Source organism: Silurus meridionalis, chromosome 2, assembly GCF_014805685.1.
Source record: "Silurus meridionalis isolate SWU-2019-XX chromosome 2, ASM1480568v1, whole genome shotgun sequence".
Lineage (NCBI taxonomy): Eukaryota > Metazoa > Chordata > Actinopteri > Siluriformes > Siluridae > Silurus > Silurus meridionalis.
The window spans coordinates 33,683,560-33,710,650 of record NC_060885.1 but is presented as its reverse complement, the minus strand read 5'-3'; the positions used below and the strand labels follow the sequence as shown (position 1 = coordinate 33,710,650).

Genomic DNA, 27,091 nt, shown 5'->3' with positions numbered 1-27,091 from the left:
CCTGTATCACCATTACCATTGGGAATGCGGGCATGAGAAATACATTCATTTCTAAATACATCCCAATAACTTGCTCCTTACATCGATGCTGAGGTCATTATAGCTCATGGTTGTTGAGCTCATGGAATAAAAGATTGTAAACTTTAAAAGTTTTCTTTGTAAGATGATAGAATCCTTGGCGCTGATGTTCAGGCAGTCATTGTTGTTATGTGTGACTGGAGCGCTGTGTCCGGCACCGGGCTATTTGTGGCTTTTGTGAAGCTATAAATAGAAGCCTAAAGGGCTCTGCAGTTATCTGGATAGCAAGAGGCTCCAGCTTATTTTGCAGTTGAGAAGTGAGTGTGGGGCAATGTGGACACGGTAACAGACGTTCAAACAAACTCTAGCAACACAAGCGAGAGCATGGCCTTGGAGCAGCCACGCAGTGTCTTTGGAAAGGTGAGTGCAGTGACATTCAGGCTAGAAACATTAACCAGTCAACTTGGTCATCACACTGTTTAGATGTCAGTTGGGTTTATTGATTGTTTTCGATATCAGTGACCTTCTGTACACTAAATTGCTCTTGACCGAGCTCAGGCCTGGGATGTGCCGAATAGAGAGTCTGGAGAAGGAGTATACGAGGAGTTTAGAGAATACATGATTTCAGAAGAATAATACAGTGTATTTACAGATACTCTGTATATAGCATGGAGTGTACAGTATCAACACAGAAGGTATTTTCCACAGAACAGGACATGACTTTCAGCGTAACAAAAAAAGAAATGTTTGCGTCTTGCTGTCTAACGGTCCCATAAAAGGTTTCTTTAATAAGTTTTACTTATAGTTTTAAATGATGTTAATACCTGTTTTTAAAATTGTGAAGTAACGTAACAAACAACAAACCAAACCACCATTTTTGAAAAGTAAAATAAGTTTAATCGTGAAATTTGCAATCGCATTTTTTCATCCTCCATTTGTATTGTTTGTATTGGCTGCTGAAATATGAGAGACGTTTTGGCATCCATGAATGCATGATATCCCCAAACAGGAAGTTGCACATCTAGAGCCCGTCAAAAGTTTGGAAACACAGCTTTGATGTTTTTTAAGAGAAACATGCAAGTTCCTTCTGATTACTGTATATACAACAATCCAGGTTTAATGCTACAAATTTTGCATACTGTCCCCTCAGGCAATACGTCTTTGCTGAAATACATGTAGCTCTTTCACCTTCCATTTCACGTGTTTGTATTGGAAGAACATGTGAACTCATAACATGTACGTTAAATAGTGAAAGGACCCAACATGGCTACTATTCCATACATCAACACCAAGCAATTCCTTCTAGACTGCGTCTCGTTGAAACAGCAAGACGATGATCCGCTCTGCTCTGGGATGAACTGGATCACAAGAATGAAATCTCCAACTAATGAAAATATCTTTGGCAAGTTTTACAAGAGGCAGGACAAATTATTTCAGCTGAATGTCTGGGGAAACGAACTGTATGGATGCCGAGAGTGTGTCAAGATGTTCTTCATGTCAGGGGAGCACTTTTTTTACAAAAGACAAAGGAAAATCTTGTTTGGACAAAATAAATCAATCAAAGTTTGTTGCATATAATCTAAAGGGACATGCATTAAAAACAAAAGATTTTGACAGGCTCTGTAAATGGAAGCTGAAGATTCATGGCTGGATTTAGAAATGAGTTGAACACTCTGAGTGAGAAATCGAACTCTCAAAGTCTGCATTTTCTTATCAGAAAAATCCGCGGTCTCAGTGCTGCTGTAGGAAATTGAGAATCATGATTATCGATTATTGTTCTATATATTAAGGTTGAAGTGCAAACTGGCCTTGTAGAAAGAAGGTCCTGAGAGTATACTTTCTATATTACTCAGAAGTAATAGTGGGAACTTTTTTCTTGCTAAAGCTCTAGCAAACGTTTGGTTCGATTTTCCTCCAAACTGTTGCTGTTTTTTTCGATTCTTCTTGTCTCCATTCACAAAACATTCGTCTGTTTTGTTTTTTTTGCATGTGTTTAGATTGTGCTTATTGTGAACGGTATAAACAAACTCTTTATGAAGCTTTGGTTGCAGTTGCTACTTGTATAGGCATGGAGTAATGAGGCATCGTAATTGGCAATTAAGGTTTTACTGACCTATTCATTACGGTCTCTAAAATCAACATACTAATGAGAAAGTCCACTTAACACTCACTCTGTGTGTCTGATCAGAATCATTTTGAGGACAAGATCAGGTTGCTTTTGACTTAGAAAGCAGTTGTATGAAGATGTCATGCTGCTCTGTTGGTGATTATCCCAGTTTGTTGTGTTGTCTTCAATAGTTCAAGCTTAGCAGCGGGACCATGTGGGAAAAGGAAGTAATATCCTGCTGCACTTTTGTGAAGGTTATCTGCTGTGCATAACAAAAAAACCTTAGCAGGAATTAGGTGCAACAAACCTTTTTTCCTTTTAAACAACACTTTATTGCTAGAGGAAGAACCTTTGGCATTTTAGAGTGCTGCAGTTACGTTATTCTGCATACAGTAACTACTGTACTACATAGTTATAAAAAGTCTCGGGTGAGTCACTTATCAAGCATGTGTGTGCAGTCATCAGCAAAAGGTCACAACCAGACAGTATACAAACAGCGGACTGAGTAAAATAGACCTTTGCCCGCTTGAAATTAAAGCTACGGCAGTGATATGAGCCCTAATATAGATGCGGTTATTAAATCTCACGCACAGAAGGCAGAGTGAAAGCGAGATACAGAGCTCGACTGGCAAGTACAAAGTGTCTTCTGGAACTTTCCTTAGCTTGGACTTGTTTACTTGTGACTCATTAGGTTTCTGTGGTTACAATGTAAATAAAATAGGGTCAACGTAGAGGTTATGTTTACAGGCAACACAAACAGACAGTGAATAATTAAATATACCGGGCAACAGCAATTACAATAAAACTGATACCGTTCCTCTGGTGGATGATATTTCTCTCTGTGTATATATATATATATATATATATATATATATATATATATATATATATATATATATATATATATATATATATATACATAAAAGAAGTTACCCTCCTTCACAGCTCCTGGACTTTGAACCTAATATCAGTGGTCTCATGACTCTAAATTCCCCAAAACGCCCCAAAAGTCTGATCAAGTAACAAATAATGTTCCTGGTGCACTGGTACACAACCTCAGTGATGTATGCTGGGGTCATTGGTGTTTCGGGTCATTTAGCATCACACACACTCATCCAGGTGTCTCAGCCAGGATTGATCAGAAGGCCCAGAAGGCTTGAAACAATTCCTATCTATCTATCTATCTATCTATCTATCTATCTATCTATCTATCTATCTATCTATCTATCTATCTATCTATCTATCTATCTATCTATCTATCTATCTATCTATCTATCTATCATCTATCTATCTATCTATCTATCTATCTATCTATCTATCTATCCATCCATCCATCCATCCATCCATCCATCCATCCATTATGATAGTTTGCTTTGAAAAAAAGGATATTTTTGCTCTAGACAATTAAAAGGATCTTACTTATGCACTTGCATTCACAGTCGTCACAGCATCTTAATTTACTTGAATGCCTATGAGAGGTTTTAAACCAATCTTCTTCTTGAAGACCATCAACAAAACAAAGACTGTTCTGATGAAGGAATGGGGTTCATCCAGGGCCTTGGTAAATTTGTTCTATTGTGCAGTGTTAAGTGTTTTGTGCTGGTTAGTGGCAGCCTATAAAAAGACATTATATTGACAGAGAATACATGCAACAGGAAATATATAAAAAAAAAATATATAAAAATTATTATTATGAAAATATATATAAAATATGAAATTATATAAAAATAATAATAATAATAATAATAAATATATATATATAATATAATAATACTATATATATATATATATATATATATATATATATATATATATATATATATATATATATATATTGCTCTATAATTAATGGTTGCTGGTTGCCAGCATGTGCATGTGTGTATGTGTGTCTAGTTGTGCCTGGGGAAATGTGTTTGTGTGGAAGTGTGTTTGTGGGGAAGTGTGTTTGGTGTGTTTGTGGGGGAGTGTGTATTATGTATGGATCGTTTGGTATGGCACTAGGGATCAGATCTCAATGTACTTGCTTTTCCCAGTGAGAATGTTTTTAATAGAGGCTGATATTTAAAAAAAAATCCTATATACATATATACAGTATAATCCCTAGATCATTTTTTCCACTGGAACTTTCCGGATTTTTGAGGGGATCGTTTTTTTTTCCTTGGCGATGATTAATGCTGTAAATAAAGCTGTAAATATATTGATCACTGATGTGCCTGAACAGATAACATGCAGGACAGATAACAGAATGAGAACAGGTTGCTCACTTCATGGCAGAATTGTGTAATGATTGTGTATTATCTCACACGGCTCATGTGGATGTAATTAAGTGCGGTGTTTTACGGGGCAGTGTGAACAGATTTTAGAGCCAATGTCCCATTTTTAACAGCTTATTGTCTGCATGTTTTAGACGACTATTACTAGAGGTCTTGTGGAAATTGTTGTTACAGAGACGGCTATTTCTCCCATCGTCTGCTTCGTTTGGTTATTGTTTAAATCTGGTTTAGACATTATGAGCGTGAGATCCTCGAAACACACGTGCGAGTGGTCTTAATAGCCGAGCTACTCATTGGGAACACTTTACAAAACCAGCACATAAATGATTCATTCACAAATGAAGTATACGCTCTTGTTGTCTTGTCCAGCTGCCAATACAAGCGTATTAACCGTGTGTGTGCTTTTCTGGTTTTGGTTTATTTTATATTCATGTTTCTGCATGTTTATCACCTGACCTTGAGCCTGAGTTACACTTTTCTTTGTCTTTGTCTTCATTAAAGCTGTCTAACTGCAATTGCATCCATCTGAACCATCATTACATGACAAATGGACAATTACCAGACAAAAGGATTGTCTGAAGCGATTTACTATCATCAAAATATAACCTCGTGTCAAATACCGGCTGCTTTTTATACGCCATTTGGCAAAATGTCAAATTTTAGGCTTTGACACGTGTCTTTGGAAATTCTCATTTTTGTGTGCTAATTAACACACGTCTTCATGGCATGGAAATCACAGGGCATCAGAAACATTCCTTACAGGTTCTGTTGACATGTTGTGTCACATGGATGCAATTTTTTCCCCTTTTTTCTTTTTTTAAAGAAAGCTCTCGTCTGGGGATTGTTTCATATTCTGTGCATGACAATTTTCATTCCTTTATTCTTTACCTCACTTATGTAACAAAGGAATGAACTTGTGACTTTGCTTGATTTGAGAAACAGAATAAAATCAGGTCTAAAAATCATTTTTTTGAAACATTTTCACCTTTTTCTGAAGTTTCTAAGAATCACGTCTGACATTTAAAAATGCTAAGAAAATTATCTTAGTTCAAAGAAAAATTGGAATGTTGCCAACTTTTGACATTTTAGCATTGATTAAAGTCCAGCGCGTGATTTTTCTGTTCGGTTCCGCCCACTTCCGCGAACTACAGAATAATAACAGACTTAAAATATTAACCTGATAGTAAAATAGCTAATATTTTCGCGATGCTAAAGTAAATCACCACACATGACCAACGTTTTTATTTAATTTTTATTAGCCTTAAAAACTTTTAAACAACTTTCAGATATAACATTATAACTAGCGGAAATCACGCTAAATTTCGCTCGCGGCGAAGGTAAAACTGACCGCTTTGGGTCCCATTAATACATTTTGGTTCTTGTGTATGTTTTATATATAAAACACAGAAGATCAATTCTATGTATTATTATTACTATATATTATTTATATCGTCCTGTTCCAACACATGTGGTAACTGAGCTGAAATCAGTGCTTGACTACGTTTCCCATCAGCCACTGCACCTCACCAGGTCATGTCACTTGAGTGTTTGCACATGTGGGATAATGAGAACAAGCATTTAAGTCACGGTTTTCATCTTTACTTAGTTTTTCAAGTTCCTGCTTGTCTTTCTTGCCTCAAGCTCCTGTTATTAAGTAAATAATCCCAGTCTTTATATCTAATGAGGGTTTTAGCACCATTTGCAAGTGAGATTTGTTTTGCTGGAAAAGAAACATAATTGAGAATTGATATTGTTTTTGCAGAAATCCTTTTAATCCCTTAAATCACCCGACTGCCCTCTTATTTAATTATATAGATCTTCTAGTCTACACTCGTATGTGTGAATCTTTAAACTATAGTGTGTATAAAAATAAATATTTAATCTCATGTAAAAAAAAAAAAGGATTTGCTACACATAATGCTGATTATATTAATTATGAGATGTTACATGTGCAATGATTCATCCGCTGTCTGATTCACAGATAAATAATGGTATCAGTTATAATAATTCACTGACATGTTTTTAGTTGTTTGGTGAAATTGGCTGTTTATGCAGAAACCCTGAGATGTCCCAAGCTCTTAGCTTCTTCTTCCATGTCAGGGGAAAAATAACCTTCATTTTGACAACAAAAGGAATAATAAGGGAGAGAGACCTGACTTACGTCCAACCAGACTTGCTGTAGATTTGAGGAAATGTACTGTACTGCTTAGTATTAAATATTTTATTTCCACATAATATGATTTAATCCAGAAGTGGATTTTTTTTCTTTTTGATATGCAGTAAAATGGAAATAAATTCATATATTAATATGGACACTTTCAACAAAAGAAATAATGGTCACAAATGAAATACTTTTTTATCTTTTGCATGCCAAATGTGATAATTTGGTTATATTCAGTTTCAGGGTGGTTGAGAAGTTTCCAGAATTTTTATCTAAACTGTTAGGACTAAATTAAAAAACGAACAAAAACAAACGATATTAACTCTGTGTTAACTGCAAGGTTATAAAAGGTCAGAGATTCACAGGTTTACATTTAATGTCCGTGTAAAAACTCTGTCAGTGCACTTATGTCATTAATATCTCCAGGCAGAAGGTTTTTCTCCAGAACAGCTCGGCAGTCTGGAGATTTTATTGTGCCCTGAGCAGATTCAATGTGTCACAGTATTATTATTATATTAATATAATTAAACTTCATTTTTGTATCTGTGAACATGCTGCACAAGTGCCTTCCCAGAAAGCTCCAGTTCTGCCTTATCTATAATTAGTTTGAAATGTCACTATAATACACACACTAAATTGCCAAAAGTTTTGACTGTGATGATATCAAGAGTCTGATTATACAGTAAATCATTAAGAACAATACAAAACACATAAGAGTGAGGAATACCACGAGCACCACCGTGTGTGATTATGATTACAGTCTTATACAGTCAGTTGACGTTATAGAACCAGGAGCTACTGAGCAACTCATAAAATATCTCAACATCTGAGATCATCATAGATCCAACACCAACTCATCCATGGCAGATTCTTTAAATGTTTAAAGAGTTCCAATGTCAAAACTTTACATGAATTGGAATTCAAATGTCGCTGGTACATCTCTAGATGGTTCAGGATGCTTGCGGGTTTGGGATCTACTCTTTGAAGGTCCATAATCTTCATGAGGTGGGACGCGACTGGAGCTGGTGCAACCTCGGGATGTGTGGAAAAAGAGAAGCAGTGGAGAGGAATTAGCGTAGCTGTTTGATCAGATGTACTGGAGCACAAGGTTATGATGTGTGATGTGTTGGACTCGCTAAGAAGATACGCTTTTAATCTGCACTTAAACTGTGTGTCTGAGCTCTGAACACTATTCCAAAGAGTAGGAGCGAATACACGAATGCTGCTATTGCCATTATTAGACATCTACTCATGAACAATAAAAACATTTCTCGACTCAGTATAACAGTGATGTCATACATCGTACATGACAATAATTCACTGGTTTTTTAATTCAGTGGGTTGGTTATTGGCATGTGTGATTGGATGATCAAGATGTCTACACTCGGTGTCACGGCATTATGCAAAAACATCCGACATATAAAAAATAACGAGTGGATATTAATGAACACTGCACCACATTAGCATTATTCATATACACATACTTGAGCCAAAGGATGTTGTCTGTCTTATAGTGTTTGACAGGATATTCATGACGTCCTAAAAATATGCATTTTCTACCCATTTGTGTTACATTATTATTACGCAACCCTATGAAATAAAGTTTTTTCATGAAGGTGGTTGCTAACAAGCAAAGTGTTCGATAAAGTGTCACTTATTTAATGCCTAAACTAGTTGCATTGACTTGCATTGCATTGACAAATGACATCTCACAGTTCCTCCTTCAGTAAAAAAAAGAGACGGGATTCTGGATTCAAATTGCGTGAAGATGCTCGAGTTCTCTTGCGCCTCCTCGGCGACATGAATGAATGAATGAAATCTCACCACGCATGATGGAACATCACCGTTTCAATAAAAAGCGTCAGTCAAATTCACAAACTCTCCATGAACCAACCAAATCGTTCCTGCACCAAACATCACACCATCACCTCCATGCTGGCATTTCGGTCTCCGAAGTGTCTGAGCAGAATCTCATGGTGTCCGTGTCGGCTCGAGTGTCCGCTGTCATTAAAAAGACTCAAGTTGTTTTCAGTAATATAATTAATTATATATTTCATTGTATTTCATCATCCATTTTTTTTTTTTTTATATCCCTTTTCACATTGAGTCTCTCTTATAATAAGCTCCAATCTTCTGGGAAGATGTTCCACTCAATTTTGTGAAGATTTGTAGAGATTTAGTTATCCACAAGGGTGTTAGTAAAGTCAGGTACTGGTGTAGGTGAGAAGGTGAGGAGGTCTGGTGTGCGGCCAGCGTTCACATTCTTATATTCAATAGTGATGGCGCTCTATAGATCTTCCACTCCAACTTCCCCATGTAAAGCAGATCTTCATGGAGCTGGCTTTATGCACAGGCACATTGTCATGCTGGAACAGGTTTGGAGTGGAGCAGGTTCAGTTGTGGACCTCTAAATTTGTGGTGAACTTGTTTGGTGGTGGTCTAAAGGAGAACCTGTCCTTGAGGGATCTAGTGTACAGTATGATTCTGATACACAGCAGTTATTTCACACCTTTTAAGCCTGGCTATTGATTTTGCATTTGCTGAGATCGTATTTTTTATTAAAACGCTCATTTTCCGTGTGAACGTTTTCCGTCGATGCCATTTGAGAACTCGGTGTCGTACTGTAATTAAAATAATCTGAATTTCCAGCGTTTCCACGATTCTTCAATTGCTCGTAGTAATGAAGTGCGTCTGCGACGAGTCTTCGAAAACACAAAACCCCTGATTCCTGTTCTGCTGCCTGTACAAAGGTAAACTAAGCCTGAGAACCTGCAGCGTTTAGCAGATCATCTTCACTCTGTGGTTTTCAGGGAGAAACATTTTAGTCTATACAGTATGTCATTTCATTAAACCTTTTGTGTCCATTGTATGGCACAGTGTAAAGTGTGAGCATGAAAATTTTGTTTATTTAAAATGGACTGATATCCTTATGATTATCTTTTTTTTTTGAAGGTCTCCATTGTCTTTGCAACCAAGCTCAAGTCGTTCTCCCTCCTGCCCATCCTGAAAAAACTGCCTGCTGAGAACAGGGTGAAATCAGTATCGAGTAATCTCAGTAAGGTAATTATTATCCAGGATTATACAGCTCATAAAGGATTTTCTTGCCAATGCACGCATCCGCTCTCAGACTTTTGCGGGTATTGCATTTAAAGCAAAAGTGCTCAGACAATCACACGTATGCATGCAAACATCTCAGTTTATTTACACCTGATACTTTATAATGAGGTTATATTTGGCGTATAATCAGTGCATAACCTGATCTGAAGAGTAGAAAATGCCCAATTCCTTCACAAATCCTTTAAACCACACTAACTAGAACGGGAACACACGAAAACAGTGCACGATTTTTACTTTGTTCAATTTTCTCAAAACGTCGATCATTGTCGAGTTGAGTTGAAGGTGAAACGAGGCAGCCGTGACCTAATGAGTTGAAGTATTAAACAAAAATATTGATAAAATATTACATTTATTAAGCAGTGGATCTTCAGAGTGTCCATGGCTTGTATTGTTATTACACCCACAATACACTACTATTACAACAGCTATTTTATAGTCATATCTGCAGCTGTCCTGCGTATGTTCATCACTTAGACTTCATGTTCTGAATACTGAACTGCAGTTGAGCAGCAAAACCGTTATTTGTCTATAAGTTTGTTGTGAAAGTAAACATTCACAGCACATATTTTAAAACTTCAGCTCTGTATTAGGATAAATAAAATCTAGTTTATAGTTGAACAACACACAGGATTGCAGTTAAAATGTCTGGAGGTTTTTTTTCTCCAAATAACCCATCCATTTCTACTTTATAAATATGTCCAAGGTTAATCGTAATGTTTTTCTGTCCAGCTCCTGAAGGTTTATCCACAAAATACAACACAAAAAAACCCCCAACTTTAGCTACTTTTACATTTCCAACCAAAACTTTTTGTATCAATTATTTGGGATTGTTGGAGTACTGAGATTTGCTGAGATTTTACTTTTTACATCACTAAGAAACATATTCTGTACACATGGCAGGCTTTAGGAGACAATGGGGCTGCAGCTGGAAAAACAGCAAATGAAGGTATTCACAAGGCTGAAGTTGTGTACATTAGTGACATGGAGTTCCAAGACATCACCAAGCATTCTGAACCTCAGGTGAGCAATAACTCAGAGGGTATACAGTCCCAGAAAGTGTCTACACTGTCACCATTATAAATTGCGTATTTAGTTCATGTGAAACTGCAAGCGGTACGAGTGCGAGTATGAACACTCAATGTGTTTAATAATGGAAAATAAATATTAAACAAATGATTTAATGCAATGCCAGTGTTTAGTAGTAAAATAAATGTTGAAAAATATTTTAAACAAACAAATTACTGTTAATTTTAATGATATATGTATCTCTTTTTTGCAGCAGAAATATAATACCAAGCCAGCTGTTTCCCCATTACCTGCCCCAGATGTGGCTCATGCAGAAATAGGATGCACAAGTCCAAAGCCTTACTCTGACCCCCTGGATACAGCTGCTAATAAGCCTCCAAAGATCCCTCAGCTAGAGTGCCACAACACTGAATCTGAACTCAGGTCTGGGCAGTTTTTAAACACCGAGGCTCAAAGAGAGGATGAGGTCCTGAGCCCGGTCAGCTCTGTGGACCTTTTTACATCTCCTTTCTCTTCTAAAGAGTCCATCCTCCCTGAAGGCTGGGAGCATGAAACATCCTGGTCTGCCGTCCAGATGCTATCTCCGAGCGGTTCCATCTCGCCTTGTTCGTCTGTAAGATCAGGGACTTTTACCTCATCAGTGATGAGAATCAAATGCCATAAACTTGCCCCGGGATCCAGCCTCATGCAGATGCCACTTACCTCCTGTCAGACACTTGGTTGCAAAAAACATATCACCTCATCATGCCCCTTGTCCACCCGTGCCCGACATAGACCCCCACCAACACAGCTATCACTGTTAACAGCTATCTTAAGAAAGGGACGTTTGCCGATTCTTTCTCCCTCCTTGCAGAGGCCCTACTCTCCTTGTTGGCCCATTAGCCCAGTCAACATATCCTCCTGCACAGCATGTTCAGCAGCTTCAGCTGTCACTCCCATGGTGAACTTACCAGCAAAGTCTTGTGTGTCTAAAAGCATGACTTGTACAGAGCCCAGCTGCAAACTACAACCAAAACCCCCAGGTTTAATCACTAAGACTGGGTCTGTGCCACCCAAGGACCAGAACACGCAAAATCTCTCTTCAACAGCAATTGACACACCAGATGCAACCCGCTCCAACGTTCATGTATCCAGAAGTGATATTAAATCACCACATAAAAGATGCTCTTTGACGTTGTTAAATCCTTCTAAGCTCTCTCCAGAACACCTATACAAACAACCCCATAAAGAAATCCACGTCTCCACAGACCGCAGCTTCTTGCTTGATTCATCTTCCATTGACCATTTTTCTGCTGAATCCAAGTTTGACTCCCAAATCGAAGGAAATAGACACAAATCAAATGAAACCCCCTCTCCTATTGTACGAAATATAAAACCTCATCAGACATCACCTGCCGATTTTAAGCCTGCGCTGATCTCACACGAACAATCTCTCACTCCTGATCAAAATCGAATCCAACAGGCTCAAGAAGTCATGACATCTGCAATCCCAGAATACACCGATATTAAACCAGGTTTTTATTCGCGAAACGACAGAAAAATCTTCTACAAAACAGAAAAAATTCATGCACCAGCTTTTCAACATTCTCCTTCCCCAAGGGCTGCTGGTTTCACCCATCTCACCATCACACCTTCTGTATCTCCTGTCTCTTCTTCACCAAGAGCTGCTGGTTTCACCCATCTCACCATCACACCTTCTGTATCCCCTGTCTCTCCTTCACCAAGAGCTGCTGGTTTCACCCATCTCACCATCACACCTTCTGTATCTCCTGTCCCTCCTTCACCAAGACCTGGATCCTGCATTTCAACATCAGAAGGCTACACGTTGTCTCAATCTCCAGCAATTTCCTATCATCACCGCTCCCCTTCGCCATCTTACTCTCTCCGCTCCTCCCCAGTTTCATCCCTAAGGGAAAGTTCTCCAGACTGTACAGACAGGGGGAGTAAAAAGGTAAGTAACCAAAAACACACACATGTTCTTTCACACATGCATTATTTGGATACATTAACAACATCCTTCTTGAAGATCCCCACACTGCTAAGAAACATGATATCCATTAACAGGAAAAGCAGATTTATACAGCGATCAGACATGACATTATGACATTATAACATTATCAGTGGTGAAGTGAAGATCACTGATGATCTTCATCATGGCACCTGTTAGTGGGTGGATTTATTTATTAGGCAGCAGGTGAACATTTCGTCCCCAAACTTGATGTTAGAAGCAGGAACAATTGGCGAGCGTAAGCATATGAGCGAGTTTGCCAAATTGTGACGTCTAGACGTCTGGGTCAGAGCATCTCCAAACCTACAGCTCTTGTGGGATGTTCCTGGTCTGCAGTGGTCAGAATTTATCAAAAGTGCTCCAAGGAAGGAACAGTGTTAAAGGTTGGTCCGTGTGGTCTGATCCAACAGACGAACTCCTGTAGCTCAAACTGCTGAAGAACTTCATGCTGTTGATGCTCGATGGGTCACGACTGTTTTAGCAGCAAAAGGGGGCCAACACAATATTAAGCAGGTGGTCATGATGTTATTCCTGATCGGTGTATATCATTGCCTGAATGTTCATTTTAGTGCAGCCGAGTCATTTTATTCCTGTGTGAACTTCACATTTAATTTATTTCCTGTTATATCTACCCAATAATTCCCTTCTAACAGCCGCATAAGATCAAGTCTACCTACAAAGCTTTTGCTGCTATTCCAACCAATACACTCCTTCTGGAACAGCAGGTGAGATACTTCATAAATACACTATTATATATGTTTTAATCATATCATATTAAACCATCGACAGACTTTAAATGACAATTTACAACCAATTGGATACAACAAATGAAATGGTAAATTTATTCTTTGTTATGAAGGCAATTGATGACGAGGTTAATAAAAATAACACTTCCCTCGACCCGAGTGACAGTTTTGCCTGGGAGGATCCTCATTCTCAGGTATATTCTGTAAATATTATTTGAATTTCTAAAAATGTGAATATTCAAAGTCTGTATGTGAGCTGTACGTCTTGCATGTAGATGTGCAGCCCTGCTCAGCTTCGTCAGCAGTCCAAAGAGCTGTATGAGGTGATTGATGAGGTGTTAAAGGACACGGTCCGAACAGTAAGTTTATCGTTCATTTGTAACGTTTCTGAGCTCAAATACTAACATTTTAATACACATTTTTCACACAATTAAATATTTTCTACATTTTCAGAGTCCATCAAACCCTGCTAACCAACTGGCAGTGCCATCCGAGACAACAAGGGTATGTAATTAAGCTGTGCCTGAGCAGCGTTCATAATTATACACAGTATTTTACACTCTACAGTGTAATTAAACCCAGCAGGTTTAATATAATCTGAATATTTATATGATTACAAATTTTAACAAATAACTGGGCATTTATTTAAACCAATAAAAAGGGTAAAATACAATATATGAATGAGAATAGATAAAGGAAATATCATCTTATATACAAAGTATTCTATAATACAGTTTCCTTTTCCTCCTGCTTACAGAAGCCAACACCATCACCACCACCTCCAAGATCTTTAGGACGAGAAACGAAATACGTACGTTTCTGTTTAAAACATGCATGACTTTGCTTTAGTGTGAAGGTGACTATAAGTTGTGAAAACAGATGTCACATGTAACTTTGGGGCTTTGGGATTGGTGCATTTCATCAGGATACTTTCCTATACATGTTCACTAAGTAATATAAATTCCATTGCAACATGACCTTCTAAATGTATATCTTTCTGAATAACAAGTGTCCAAACTTTTTGGTTAATTTTGCACATGATGTTTGATAAACATTTGATCTAATGATTAATTCCTGGTACTGTAGTCTACTGTAGAGAATATATTGAAGAATGTTTTACTGGTCTTTCATCATGGAACCTCAATTGATTGCTTGAATGAAAAGCACAACTGTTTTGGCTAAAAAAAGACTGGTATCTGATTGGTGCAAAATTTTCCATTTGGAGACAACTGATCAATTAATCCGACAAGGTTCTGTGCCCAATAGTGTGAGCAGCAGTGGATACCAAAGCCTCTTGTTTGATGGATTCCATATCACACCTTCCCATCCACAGTAACAGCTGTCTGATGTGTTACTATAACCCTAGAGCTCCACAGACCTCCCCTGCCTCTTGGGGCACCACTCTGCTGCCACAGTTAGTCAGGAAGGATCCCCACTAAGGGTCTATAATGGGCACAGCCTCTATACAAACCCCTTTGGGGGGAAAAGCGTTGCCTCTGCAGCAAATTCTAACTTGGTGCCATCGTGCTGAGCTGAAGTGGAATCTCTGTCCATGGTACTTGGGTTTTAGCTACATATGTTGACTTCTGGATCTTTTCCTGAAATCAGACGAAGAACTAATTGTTTTTAGAGCAACATAAATGATTGACATATAAATGTGTAGATGTGAACAGTAACTACATGTTGTCTTACTGTAATTTGGAGACATGTTCACTATGTGCCATAATGAGAATGGAACACGTGCATTTGATTGTCACCATCATCTGCACAGAAGTGTGCGAAATAGCATCAAAAACAACCAAGCTTTAATCCATCGCTTTTTTGCCTCCTTTTCTAATTTAAGGGGAAAAAAGACTGTCAAGTGCAAAATAACAACTTGAAATGAACTGACCGCTAATGTTTTTTTTTTCCATTCTGTGCTGCTAGTTTGCTCATTTAATCAGTACTTGTTTGTCACTGGATGAATCATGAATATGCAAATGTGCACAGATGGCTTCTTTTATTTCAGAGATCTGTTCAAACTAATGAAAGACAGGAGTCAGTTACCAACATGAAGGGGCATAAACTCTGGTTTGTAATGTGAAGTGTGATAACAGAATGCAGATATCAATGACTGTAATGAGTAAAATGTAGCTAATGATATTTCATACAAGGTTTTATAAAGCAGTGTTTTGCATATTCTTTCATGACATTGTTCATGAGATAAAGCTGCAAAGCTACAAACAGATAAATATTCAACAAAATTGGAATTCAAGGTGTGTATAGGAACTGGGGAATCTCATGGACAAAACATTATGGAGGCAGCTGTTTGTCAGGTAAGAATAAAATGGTCTTAAATGAACCTCATGGGACAAATGTTCATTAACATGGGATCATGGATCACTGTGATATAGTGATATAGTGGTGTTCAGTCCAGGGGGTATTCCCACCTTGTATGCTCTTTATCCATCATGACCCATGTGTTGACTATAAATCACTGGATATTAAATATTGGATAACTAGTGGTATAGAAACTGGTTTTCTAACTACATTTGATTCCCAAAAGGTAATGAATGTTAAACTGTGTTAAACTGAGCAAGAAGAGAAAAAACAACCGAACACCTGCAGTATTTATCAACATTGTGATTTCCCAGGAGCACAAATTCTACATGGATAACAATAAATGTGACACAATCTTGTGTAAAAATGTGCATTGTTCCAAAAATTCAATCAGCAAGTGAAACCTAATTAAAGTCACTCCAGAAGAAGCTCGCATAGCTGATTGTTCATGTTTTTTTCAGTAATATGGTGTTTTGGCTCAGTTAGAGCATCTCAGAGGCAATCAATAATTTACACCAAAACAAGTCTACTGGAGTGTATTTTGTTTTTTTTAGCCAGTTGAGAAAGAGTTGGTTTATTCCTGTCCTTTTCAAAATTTATAAATAATGATCAGTCTTGCACATTAACTATATTGTAGGTTTTATTCAAATAAACAACTTATCAACTAAACATATGGCGTGTGCCCTCATTCTCCTAGGCTCATTTCCACCACCAGTCTCCTACACCTGCTGAGAAAACACTGGTACGTCTTTCTTTTTTCTGTTTTCACCAAATTTTGAAAGAGGGTTGCAATATACGGCTTCTTTGTACAGTATACTAAGACCTGATTAATGAACAATGCAGTAAAGAGCTAACTATGAAAAGGAGAAACTCAGAAACCAACCAAATGACTGAATTTATTCAAGAGCTCTCTAAATACCTCGAGAGTGAACCCCGAATACAAAACTAATTGGAATAAGGAAATAATAAAATAATAAAAGAAAATAGCAGAAAACCCATTGCGGCATTGTTAATCCTTTAAGGAGTGTTATTCAAACAAAACTAAACAAAACCAAGAATCCGATTAGGCTAAAAAATATAAATAAATCCAAATGGTGAAATACAATGGAATTACATTTCCAGGCTAATTGGTGCTTCTTTGATCTTGTATATTGTGTAACTGGTATATAATATAATCATCGATGACACACGTGTCAAAACTAGTAAACATGATTTTTCAAAGCAGGACCTCGAATTGATATGTGGGATTATTTCTAATGAAAAATATCCTGACTCACTAAAGTAAAACTTTCTATGTTCATTATTCCAGACAAAACCTGGGGTTATAACAGCGGTCATGGTTAATCCTAAATTACAAGATGACAGAGAGAGAAGATGTTTTTCAAATTCTTATCAAAGGCAGAAAGATTCTTCAAGGTTCTCCAGTGATCACCAGTCCCAGGTAGGAGGTGTATTTTGTTTTACCGGCTTTAAACTGTATCAACTGAAATGTGTTATTGTGATTCCAGAACATCAGTTACTTAAAAGATGGAAAAACCTAAAAAAAAATAAGTAAGTAAAATAATAATAATAATAATAATAATAATAATAATAATAATAATAATAATATAAATATAAGAATCCGAAATGAGGCTGTGCACGTGACTGACATTTTCTTTCATAGGGAATTTTTATCATTTTTCTGTACGAACCTTGAAATAATGATATACAGTATAATGATATGGAATGTTGGACCAGTGCCTTTATGGGTTGATTCTTAGGTTACTGCTTTCTTGCAACCTCCTTAGGTGTGTGTGTGTGTGTGTGTGTGTGTGTGTGTGTGGCAACCTGATTTATTATATCACTTGGTTTCTTCTTCTTCTTCTTCTTCTTTCGGCTGCTCCCATTAGTGGTCACCACACCCCCCTGTCCTCTACATCTGCCTCTTTCACACCAACTACCTGCATGTCTTCCCCCCCTTACCTCATCTCCAAAATGTCCTACATGTGCTGTCCCTCTAATAAACTCGTTTCTAATCCTGTCCATCGTCGTCACTCTTAATAAACATCTCAACATCTTCAGCTCTGCTACCTCCAGCTCCACCTCCTGTCTTTTACTCAATGCCACTGTCTCTAATCCATACAACATCTCAGGTCTCACCACAGTCCTATAAACTTTCCCTTTCACTCTCACAGATACTCTTCTATCACAAATCACTCCTGCTATCACTCTTCTCCACCCACTCCACCCTGCCTGCAATCTTTTCTTCACTTCTTTAACACACTCTCCATTACGTTGTTTAATTTTCTGTAATGGTACATTTCTGCATAATATTTATTTTTGCTGTTGCAACACAAGAACTTTCATCCATAACTTCAATATTTTAACTTTTTCATTTGGAAAAATTATTATTATTATTATTATTATTATTATTATTATTATTGTAACTTTACAACCAATTTCCTTTCAATAATTCCTCCTTAATGTATAAATGTAGAACCTCTGGACTCATTCATGCTGCACATTTCACCTTTTAGTTCAGGATTCAGGTCCAGCACTAAATCCTGGCTATGGACAAAAAACCCCAGGATTGCATCATGCTCAGGAACATGGCTGAATTTGCTTCCTTTTAAAAAACCTTTCTTTTCAGAATCGCTGTTGCTGTGTATAATTTTGCACAGTAACATTTCTGATTAAATTATAAAGTGTATAAAGTTTATAAAATAAAGTGCGCTTTAAAAATCACGATGAAGTTATCATCATGTTCAAAACTAAATGTCGACCCACCAAAAATGCTTTTACATAAAAGTCTGCATTTTCATCATAGTTGTTGTTTGAGGGGTTAAAAATCTTTTTTCCTTCTCTCTATCTTTCTCCATGCATTTTAAATGACTACTGACCACCTAATAGAAAAGCCCTGAGGTTTCTTGTGCCCATCACATGATGAGACCCAGAAAGGAAAGAGCTGTTCCAATTGCTTTTTATCAGCAGGCATGCAGCATCGCATCGCTGCAAGGGTTTTAATCCTCATCTTTCTCTGTCAAATTACCTGCGTACAATCTTAATATCTGTCATATTCCTTATAGTCAGATTGCATGGCCTTTAGATTTGCTTCTGTTTGATTCCTACACCAGATATTTTTGCCCATATATAAGACACATGTCACCATCAACCATCACTTTGTAGAAAAAAGCAACCATCTGATCCACTGGATCCTTCTCAACTTTGGATCTAGTGGCAAACAACATGGGTGATAACAGAGGGCACTTATAAAGACTGCAGTGTATGTGGACTGCTATTAATAAGAATTCTTCTGGGGACGCCTCTATATATTGATCTATCTATCTGTCTGTCTATCTATCTATCTATCTATCTATCTATCTATCTATCTATCTATCTATCTATCTATCTATCTATCTATCTATCTATCATCTATCTATCTATCTATCTATCTATCTATCTATCTATCTATCTATCTATCTATCTATCTATCTATCTATCTATCTATTCATCTATCTATCTATCTATCTATCTAGTTACTGTATACAAATCTATCTATCTATCTATCTATCTATCTATCTATCTATCTATCTATCTATCTATCTATCTATCTATCTATCTATCTATCTATCTATCTATCTATCTATCTATCTATCATCTATCTATCTATCTATCTATATCTATCTATCTATCTATCATTCATCTATCTATCTATCATCTATCTATCTATCTATCTATCTATCTATCTATCTATCTATCTATCTATCTATCTATCTATCTATCTATCTATCTATCTATCTATCATCATTAAACAATAATGCAAGTATATTTAGATGTGCATAAAAAGAAGGTACATTATAACAGAGTTATAACAGACCTAAAACACCAGAAATTTAGAAGTCAGAATCATCAAATTATTGTTTTTTATTGCAATTAATATACAGTAATTATATGCTTTGCTTTTTATACTTTACATCATACTTTACTTTACATATAGTACACAGTATCCTAACAGAATTATAGTTCACTGTATTGTTTTTTTTATTATTATTTAAATCTGATCAAAAACACATGCATGTGAACAGGTAAAGAATATTCGATTTTATTATTACATTTCTCTAAACTTTGCATCACACTGCGTCCCCTGAAGTCAGAGGTGCTTATCCTTTCAGTCAGATGTTATGTTATTCTGTCTGCTTTTAAGTCTGTTGGATCAGAACTTAGACGTCTCTCTTTCTCTCCTGGCGTATATCCAAACATCACATCCTTTGTTCTTTCTTCACTCAAACTTGGCATTCAACAAGTTCTACCCAATGGGACTTTTCAAAGGCAAATATACAGAGACAATTTTATATATATATATATAATATAGTTTGATAATACACTTTTCCCATAAGTCTGGATAAATGGGACTCTTCTCGATCTGGATTTTTCTCATTATTAAGAGCATCATGTTGTAATGTCACCCTCCAGGGAACTTCTATAATACAGAAGCTGGATGAAGTGCTTTGACTGACTCATGTGTCTACATAGTGGAGAAAACCCCCATAATTTAAACATATATCTTCAAAAGGGAATAAGGTCAAGGATCATTGCTGCTTCTGCTGCTGCATCTGATAAAGGAATCCGATTGTATGAAAGCCGTTTATCTCTCTTAGTGCTGTGTTAGTTGGCTGCTCTTAGTTAAAATTTGTTAAAGAATTAAATTTTTTTTACTGCACAGTGTTTTTGCAGGATTTCTGTCTATTCCGACCCTACTCACATCGCTTCTCTGAATATTGGACGCATACCCTATGCACACAGATGGAAACATTTGCATGTGTATATTTCCACTCCTTTACTGCACAATCTCAATAAAAAAATATTATAAAAGAGCAGAAAACAAGCTTGTGTTCTAGACACAATCAATTCACACATACGTACAAGGACACACATTGTATATGGACCTGGTGCAATATTTTGCCTCTGCTGCCTTATTTATGAATGATATATGTTTAAAAAAATCTTTACACTATATTTAATTTAATTAAATTCCATTTTAGTCGTGGTTTTAATCGTTTTACCTTCAGGATCTGATGCTCATCGAAATGTCAAACAGCACAGTAAATCTGCGGCTCGCTCTTAGTAATGTTCTACAATACAATTATATTTGACTCTTTTCCACATCAACAACTCTATTAAATAAACATTAATACATTTTGTATATTTGCAGAATCAAATGCATTCCTGTAACATGTTTGCTTCCATTCAGGATGTTTGTCAGAACAGTTTGAAAAAAAGATGTATAATTTGTTGAACTATGGTAATAGTGTCAGTAACATCTGATTATACAGTTACCAGTCGCATGATGCATCGCTCTCCTGTCTGAAAGCTATAGTCAAAAGTGAGTAAATAAATGCGTAAAATAAAAAAGAACATATTATTACATATATATAAAATATTCCTCCTGTATTTTGTATTGTTGAATGAGCAGCAAAGCAGACTTTGCCTTTGAACTGATCCTCAGTTTATTACACTTGGAGATAAAAGTTCTTGAATAGACAAACATCAGATGTTTACCATAATGGAATTACATAATGAACATTATATATGCAAAAGTACTGGGACGTCTGACTTCTCCAGCCATAAGTGGTTCCTCCCAAACTGTCAACACAAACATAGAGGCACATAGTCTTCAGATCAGTGGCAATGACTTCTTCCTTTTACTTGAACACGTAACCTACATCTGTGTGTGTGTGTGTGTGTGTGTGTGTGTGTGTGTGTGTGTGTGTGTGTGTGTGTGTGTATACTTTGAATCCACCATAACTCTTTGATAAAGTGTAAAGTGAAGATGAACAAATGAAATTTAAATAAATTACAAATCTAAAGGAACTACTTCCCCTCCCCATTAATTCACTTCCCTTAACAGCTGCACACTGATTGGGGTTCATTATGACGAGGTTAATTGCAATTTTTTCAAATAATTATATTTTATTAGCAGTATGTTAATGAATAATTTCCGTAGCCCATTTGTATCTTCACATCGCTCTCTGTGCTCTAATTATAGAATTGTCATGCACCATAAATGACCAACAAGAGTGTGAAGAGCCCAAAGACTCCCTTGGTTAGCTGCATTATTAATAACTAATTAGTGTGTGTGTAATTGATCGCGTGATTGACAAGCCTTCCCTTAGTTCATGGCACGAAGCTGTTCACTGATTGCGGTATTATTGTTCTCCTCTTTACCTGTTACATTCATTCTCTTGTTTTTACATGCGTAGCTGATAGTAAACCTTCATCCTGATTATTAATTTGGCATATTCTAATTAACACTGATTAATTAGGTTAAAGCTTTTCACTGTATAGATTTTTATTAGCACCTAAAAGGTGTAATAATGCTAACAAAGAAGTGGTACATGGTAAAGTTTTGATTTGAACCTCAATGTTTTGTCCCTGAATGCACTTTAAAAAAATAATAAATCTCTGTGCCTTTAAGCTCCAATCAATCCAGCGTGCTGCTTCAGTAATTACTTACTGACTAACAGACCATCGATAGGTTCCTCCTAAACAATCAAAAAAACCTGCAGTGTTAAATCTGCAGCCCAGATGCTGATTGTTGTCTGTTCATCAATAATGGTAGCCGTTTCTTTGCAGTTTGTCAGCAGGACGTTTGTGACTAAGGATGAGCCACATGGAAGAGGAGATTTGGAGATGGACCAAGATTTCTCTGAGGAACCCGTGAAGTGTACGCCAAGCCCCGCACTTGTGTTCAAGTCCAGGGAGCGCAGCACTCCATCTCCGAGAAGAGCGCCTCTATAACATGTCTCCATCTCGGTAAAGTCCATGAAGGGGCGAAAATGGAAAGTCATTGCTATTGACATTTAAGTGTCTGCACAGAATGAGTTGGACAGAGTGACAGGTGACCTCTAGAATTGTGAAATCATGTCATGAAACCACTGAAGACGCCGCTGGAGGACAGTTTCTAGAACAGTCTCATTTCTGTTCTGCCTTCAAGATGTAATGAAACGATCCTAAAACCATTTACTTTCACTGAAAGTATGATCGTATATATCAGGTTTATCATGTGAACCAATAAAACGCATGCCATTGTTTAAAGGCCGTTTTATCAAAATGCATTTATCAGAAATCACAGCGAAAAGAAGCGACTGTTTTGTACCATTTGCTTATGATACTATTTCTTTTCTCTTTTTTTCTACTATCTGATTTATTCTGATTTTGTTTCTACTCAAAATCTCTACTGCAAATCTGGACTCCTCAATGTTGTAAAGATGAAGCATTTATTGAAGGACATCCTGCCTAAGATGTATGTCTTTTATAAATCCTGACTTTCAAGTAATATTTCATGTGTACGTGTACATTATTTGTGCAGTATTCTGAAATAAATATTAACTTTAATGTAATGTGTATGTATTAAATGTGACCATGTAAAAGTACACATATAACACACACACACACACACACATATATATATATATATATATATATATATATATATATATATATATATATATATATATATATATATATATATATATATATGAAGTGGTATAAAAAAAGTTTCAAGACTAGTTTTGTAAGACACCAACAGGTGGCAGCACAAGGTTGCTCGCACAGTCACAGGGAGCATCGACCTTCGTAAGTCAGTGTGCCAAAAAACATCGTTCTATGTACATCAGGATCTATGCAATTGGTGCTAAACTGACCACCTGACCACTGACCACATGCTCACCCGAGCTCTCCTCACACGTGAGATTCTTGCCGGAAACAACACAATCTCACTTCGCACCCACCCTACTCACCAGATTTGGCTGCTGCGGACTTCACCCTCTTCCCGAAGATGAAGATCCAGGTCAAAGTTCGACGTTTCATCACCGCGATTTGCAGAGGGTACTTAACGCCCTCCGAAAAGAAGATTTCCAGGACACGTTCCAGAAGTGGCAGGAACACTGGGAGGCTGTATTGCAGTGCAAGAGGACTATTTTGAAGGTGATAATGTGTAAACTTAGATAAATAAAGTACTTTCTTGTAAACAGAGCTTGTTCTTGTAAAGCACTTTGTATATAGCATGCATACGCTGTTCCCCAAAAAACATCCATCGCATTCAACAGTATTGATCCTTGCTTGTGATATTTTCTCCTTCAAACATCAGTTTGTAACTCTACTGCTAAACAATCCAACTTCTATTATGCACACTTGTATTTTAGACTCCTGGCTTGACTGTCTGTGCCCCAAAAGTAAAGCAGACCACTTCTGTGTCAAACCACTTTGTTTTCAAATAGCAGCCATTGCAACTTGATTGCTAGGAAAGAGAACGTTCAAGCAGGGAGTAGTCTTGCCAGCCAAAAACTTTAAGCCTATCGGATCCCAGAGGCGAACACAATGGACCCAATTACCCTGATATTTGTATCACCTGTGGAGGAGATTTGAGACTTTGTGGACTCTATGCCTGTAGACCAGCCTAGGCTAAAGGCTGCAACCCCATTTATTACTCATTTATACACAAAACTAATCGACTTTCACAGGATGATGAAATGTTTAAATGAGCATCCCATTGCATTCTAATCACCTTAGTATCTTTTGGACTCTGTACTCAATTTCCCTTTTATACAAATGTTAGAATTCGCTGTTCTTGCAGTTTTACTGAGGTGCTTCCTTTATTCCAGCTAAGCTGTAAAAACCTTTACATTTAAACCAGCACTGCAGGTTCCCTGAGAGAACTGGGAGGATGTGTGTACGTTTTTTTTACACTAATGGTCCTGCTGCATTGTAAGCGCTTTGCTTGAGGATGGTATAGAATAGCTTGAAGCCTTTCCTTACAACTGTGATGGAGCCAATTATCCCCTGAGCTATGAACTGCATGTAGCATGGAACAGTGCAGGTGAACAGCTTACCTCTGCAATACTAAGCAGCACTGGGCGTGTGTGTGTGTGTGTGTGTGTGTGTGTTTGTGTGTCCCATCCAGTAAAACAAATAATGCTAATACACACAGATGTAGTCAAAACATGTGCGTTGTCTCATAAAATAATTCACCACCATTGCCCTAAGGAAGGTTTTGCATATTTTGTACTTCAATAAGAGTATAAAATCACCCATAATAGAGGAACGTGTGTGTGTGTGTGTATGTGTGTGTGTGTGTGTGTGTGTGTGTGTGTGTGTGTGCATATTTCGGAATTGTCAAACCAGTATTTCTAGTGATCATTAGTATTTGTCATGCAACGTCACGTAATTAGTTAAATGGAGTTCATCTGTGTGCAATTAAGGTGTCAGAAATACACCTGTTTTCTGGAAGGCATCAGATGTGTACCTGAAACAACCACCATTATGAAAGCCAATGAGCAAACTAAGCAATGATACGCGATTTATCATCCAACAGACCACATGGATCATTTTACACTTTGTGGAAAAAGTTTACATACCGTACCCCTAAAACGGTTCTCCGTAAGGTTACAGCTTTCGTATCGTCTCTTGGTAACCTTCTCACTTGGGAAGTTAAGGGTTAATTTTTTTAAAGTATTATTTAAAAAGCGTAATCATGGTGGAAAGAGTGGCTCTTAGGCCTCTGACAATTGTACTGCTATGTAAAGGATTTCTGAGGGTCTCATCACTGTTTTTTCCAGAGTGGTTCATCTTTCTGGTCACAAGTTCAGAAGTTTAAAAGTACATACAAGGTGGAATCAAAGTTTTGAGACTGAAGGTGTAACTAGTGATATTCTGACCACATGTGTTACCACATCTGCGATTTCATAATGTACAGCTTATTAGGACAAAAAGCAAACGTGAAATTTTGCATGAAACCTCTCAAATCTGCCTCAGAGACGTTTGACGTGACGTACGTTTGACGGTGTTATTCGTGTCTGTACTTTGAGAGTCACCAACAGCTGGGACCAAATTTTGTGTGTGTCAACACACTTGGCCAATAAACCCGATTCTGATTCTGATTCTGAATTTTGAATTCTGATCAATGACGCTACAACGAATCGTACAAGGTGTTTTGAGCAAAACGCTAGAAGGCGACAAGAGGCAAAGGCAGATGTAGAGAACAGGGGGGGATGATCCCCTGTGGCGCCCCCTAAGGGGAGCAACCGAAAGAAGAAGAAGAAGATAAATCTGATGCCAAAACTTGCAATGGTTTGAGTGACCCCTGATAAAAACCACACATAAACACATATTCAGGCAGTGGTCATTTACTGGTCTCGTTAAATGTTATGGATTATTTTGTGTAGGTTCATTATATATAATCCTATTTAAACATTTAATTTTGTAACACGACAAAATGAAGGAAAAAACACTTGATATCGTGATGGATATATGAATTAAATGTTAATTTAGACATTCAGTATATCATCTCAGCTTAATAAATACATCACTGTTTAATATCTTAAATAACCCTATTAAGCAGGCCAAAGGTGACAGTGACATGAGAAGATACGAGGAATAAACTTTGTGAGGAACCAAAGGGATCCTACCTCACCTGGGTGACACCAGATATAAATATAAGTGCAACCAGGACACATATAGTTTTAACATGAAGTGTGTATTGTTGAAGTTATAGTTGGTCAGTGATGGAGACTTGAGTGCAAAAACTGTTTTTGGAAATTGCAGCTTTAAGGATTTAAGAGCAATTTCAATAGCATAAGCCATTGTAGCAAAACTGTTTGTATCAATTGCAGTCCGAAGCATCTTCATGGTTTCTGAGTGTTTACCATCTACAGGAATATCGTGCAGCTTTCACACTTAGTGTGTGGGACCATCTTCAGCAGCAGCAGTGGGTTATTTCCAACCAAGAACCCCAGCAAGAGGTGCGTAGGGTTTCTACTCTTTTAAATGTCACCATATTTGTTGAAGATAAAATGAACAGTTTGCAGACCAGCTCTTCACTCGCTTTCTCAACGATATGAGGGAAATATTTTTGCCAGTTTCTTGGACTCGGCTAATTTGAAGGTTACCATGTGTAGGTTTATTTTTTATATTTGTAAAACTTTGAGAGATATATAGAACTGTATTTTATGACTTTTATGAAAACACTGCTAAATCTGGTGCACTGTGAGCCTCATTTCCAGACTCCTGTCATCCACATCTAATTTGCCTGTTCCTTCTATACACTATCAAACTTGAGCTTATGGAGTGATGCATGGCCCTTAACATCGCCCTGGAGAATTTCTCCAAGGATTAAAGGTTCAAGGGCAGGTTAAGAAAAATGGATAAAAGGTGACATGTGGTAGTAATTCTGTACATTACTGTACACTGCTGAAATTATATAAAGAGTTTAGAATTAATATTATGTATAGGAGTCCTGGGGAAATGGTGTACGCTGCTTTTCAGATACAAATAATCCTT

General features: G+C 37.1%; 1 protein-coding gene across 4 annotated transcripts; it reads left to right on the top strand.

Annotated features, from left to right (window-relative positions):
• Window positions 1-268: 268 nt before the first annotated feature.
• Window positions 269-23,154, top strand: LOC124394526 (muscular LMNA-interacting protein). Of its 4 annotated transcripts, XM_046862832.1 has the most exons (13): window positions 269-438; window positions 9,512-9,619; window positions 10,577-10,696; window positions 10,956-12,653; window positions 13,364-13,435; window positions 13,570-13,650; window positions 13,732-13,815; window positions 13,910-13,960; window positions 14,214-14,267; window positions 16,473-16,517; window positions 17,085-17,216; window positions 21,801-21,857; window positions 22,388-22,506. In XM_046862832.1, the coding sequence occupies exons 1-12, from the start codon at window positions 403-405 to the stop codon at window positions 21,816-21,818; spliced, it is 2,499 nt and encodes an 832-aa protein (XP_046718788.1). In that variant the 5' UTR covers window positions 269-402; the 3' UTR covers window positions 21,819-21,857; window positions 22,388-22,506. The 4 variants fall into 4 exon arrangements, with proteins under 4 accessions (XP_046718788.1, XP_046718779.1, XP_046718770.1 ...); XM_046862823.1 differs by lacking the exons at window positions 21,801-21,857; window positions 22,388-22,506 and adding an exon at window positions 17,284-17,323; XM_046862814.1 differs by lacking the exon at window positions 21,801-21,857 and having other exon boundaries at window positions 271-438; window positions 10,959-12,653; window positions 22,388-23,154.
• The last annotated feature ends 3,937 nt before the right edge of the window (window positions 23,155-27,091 follow it).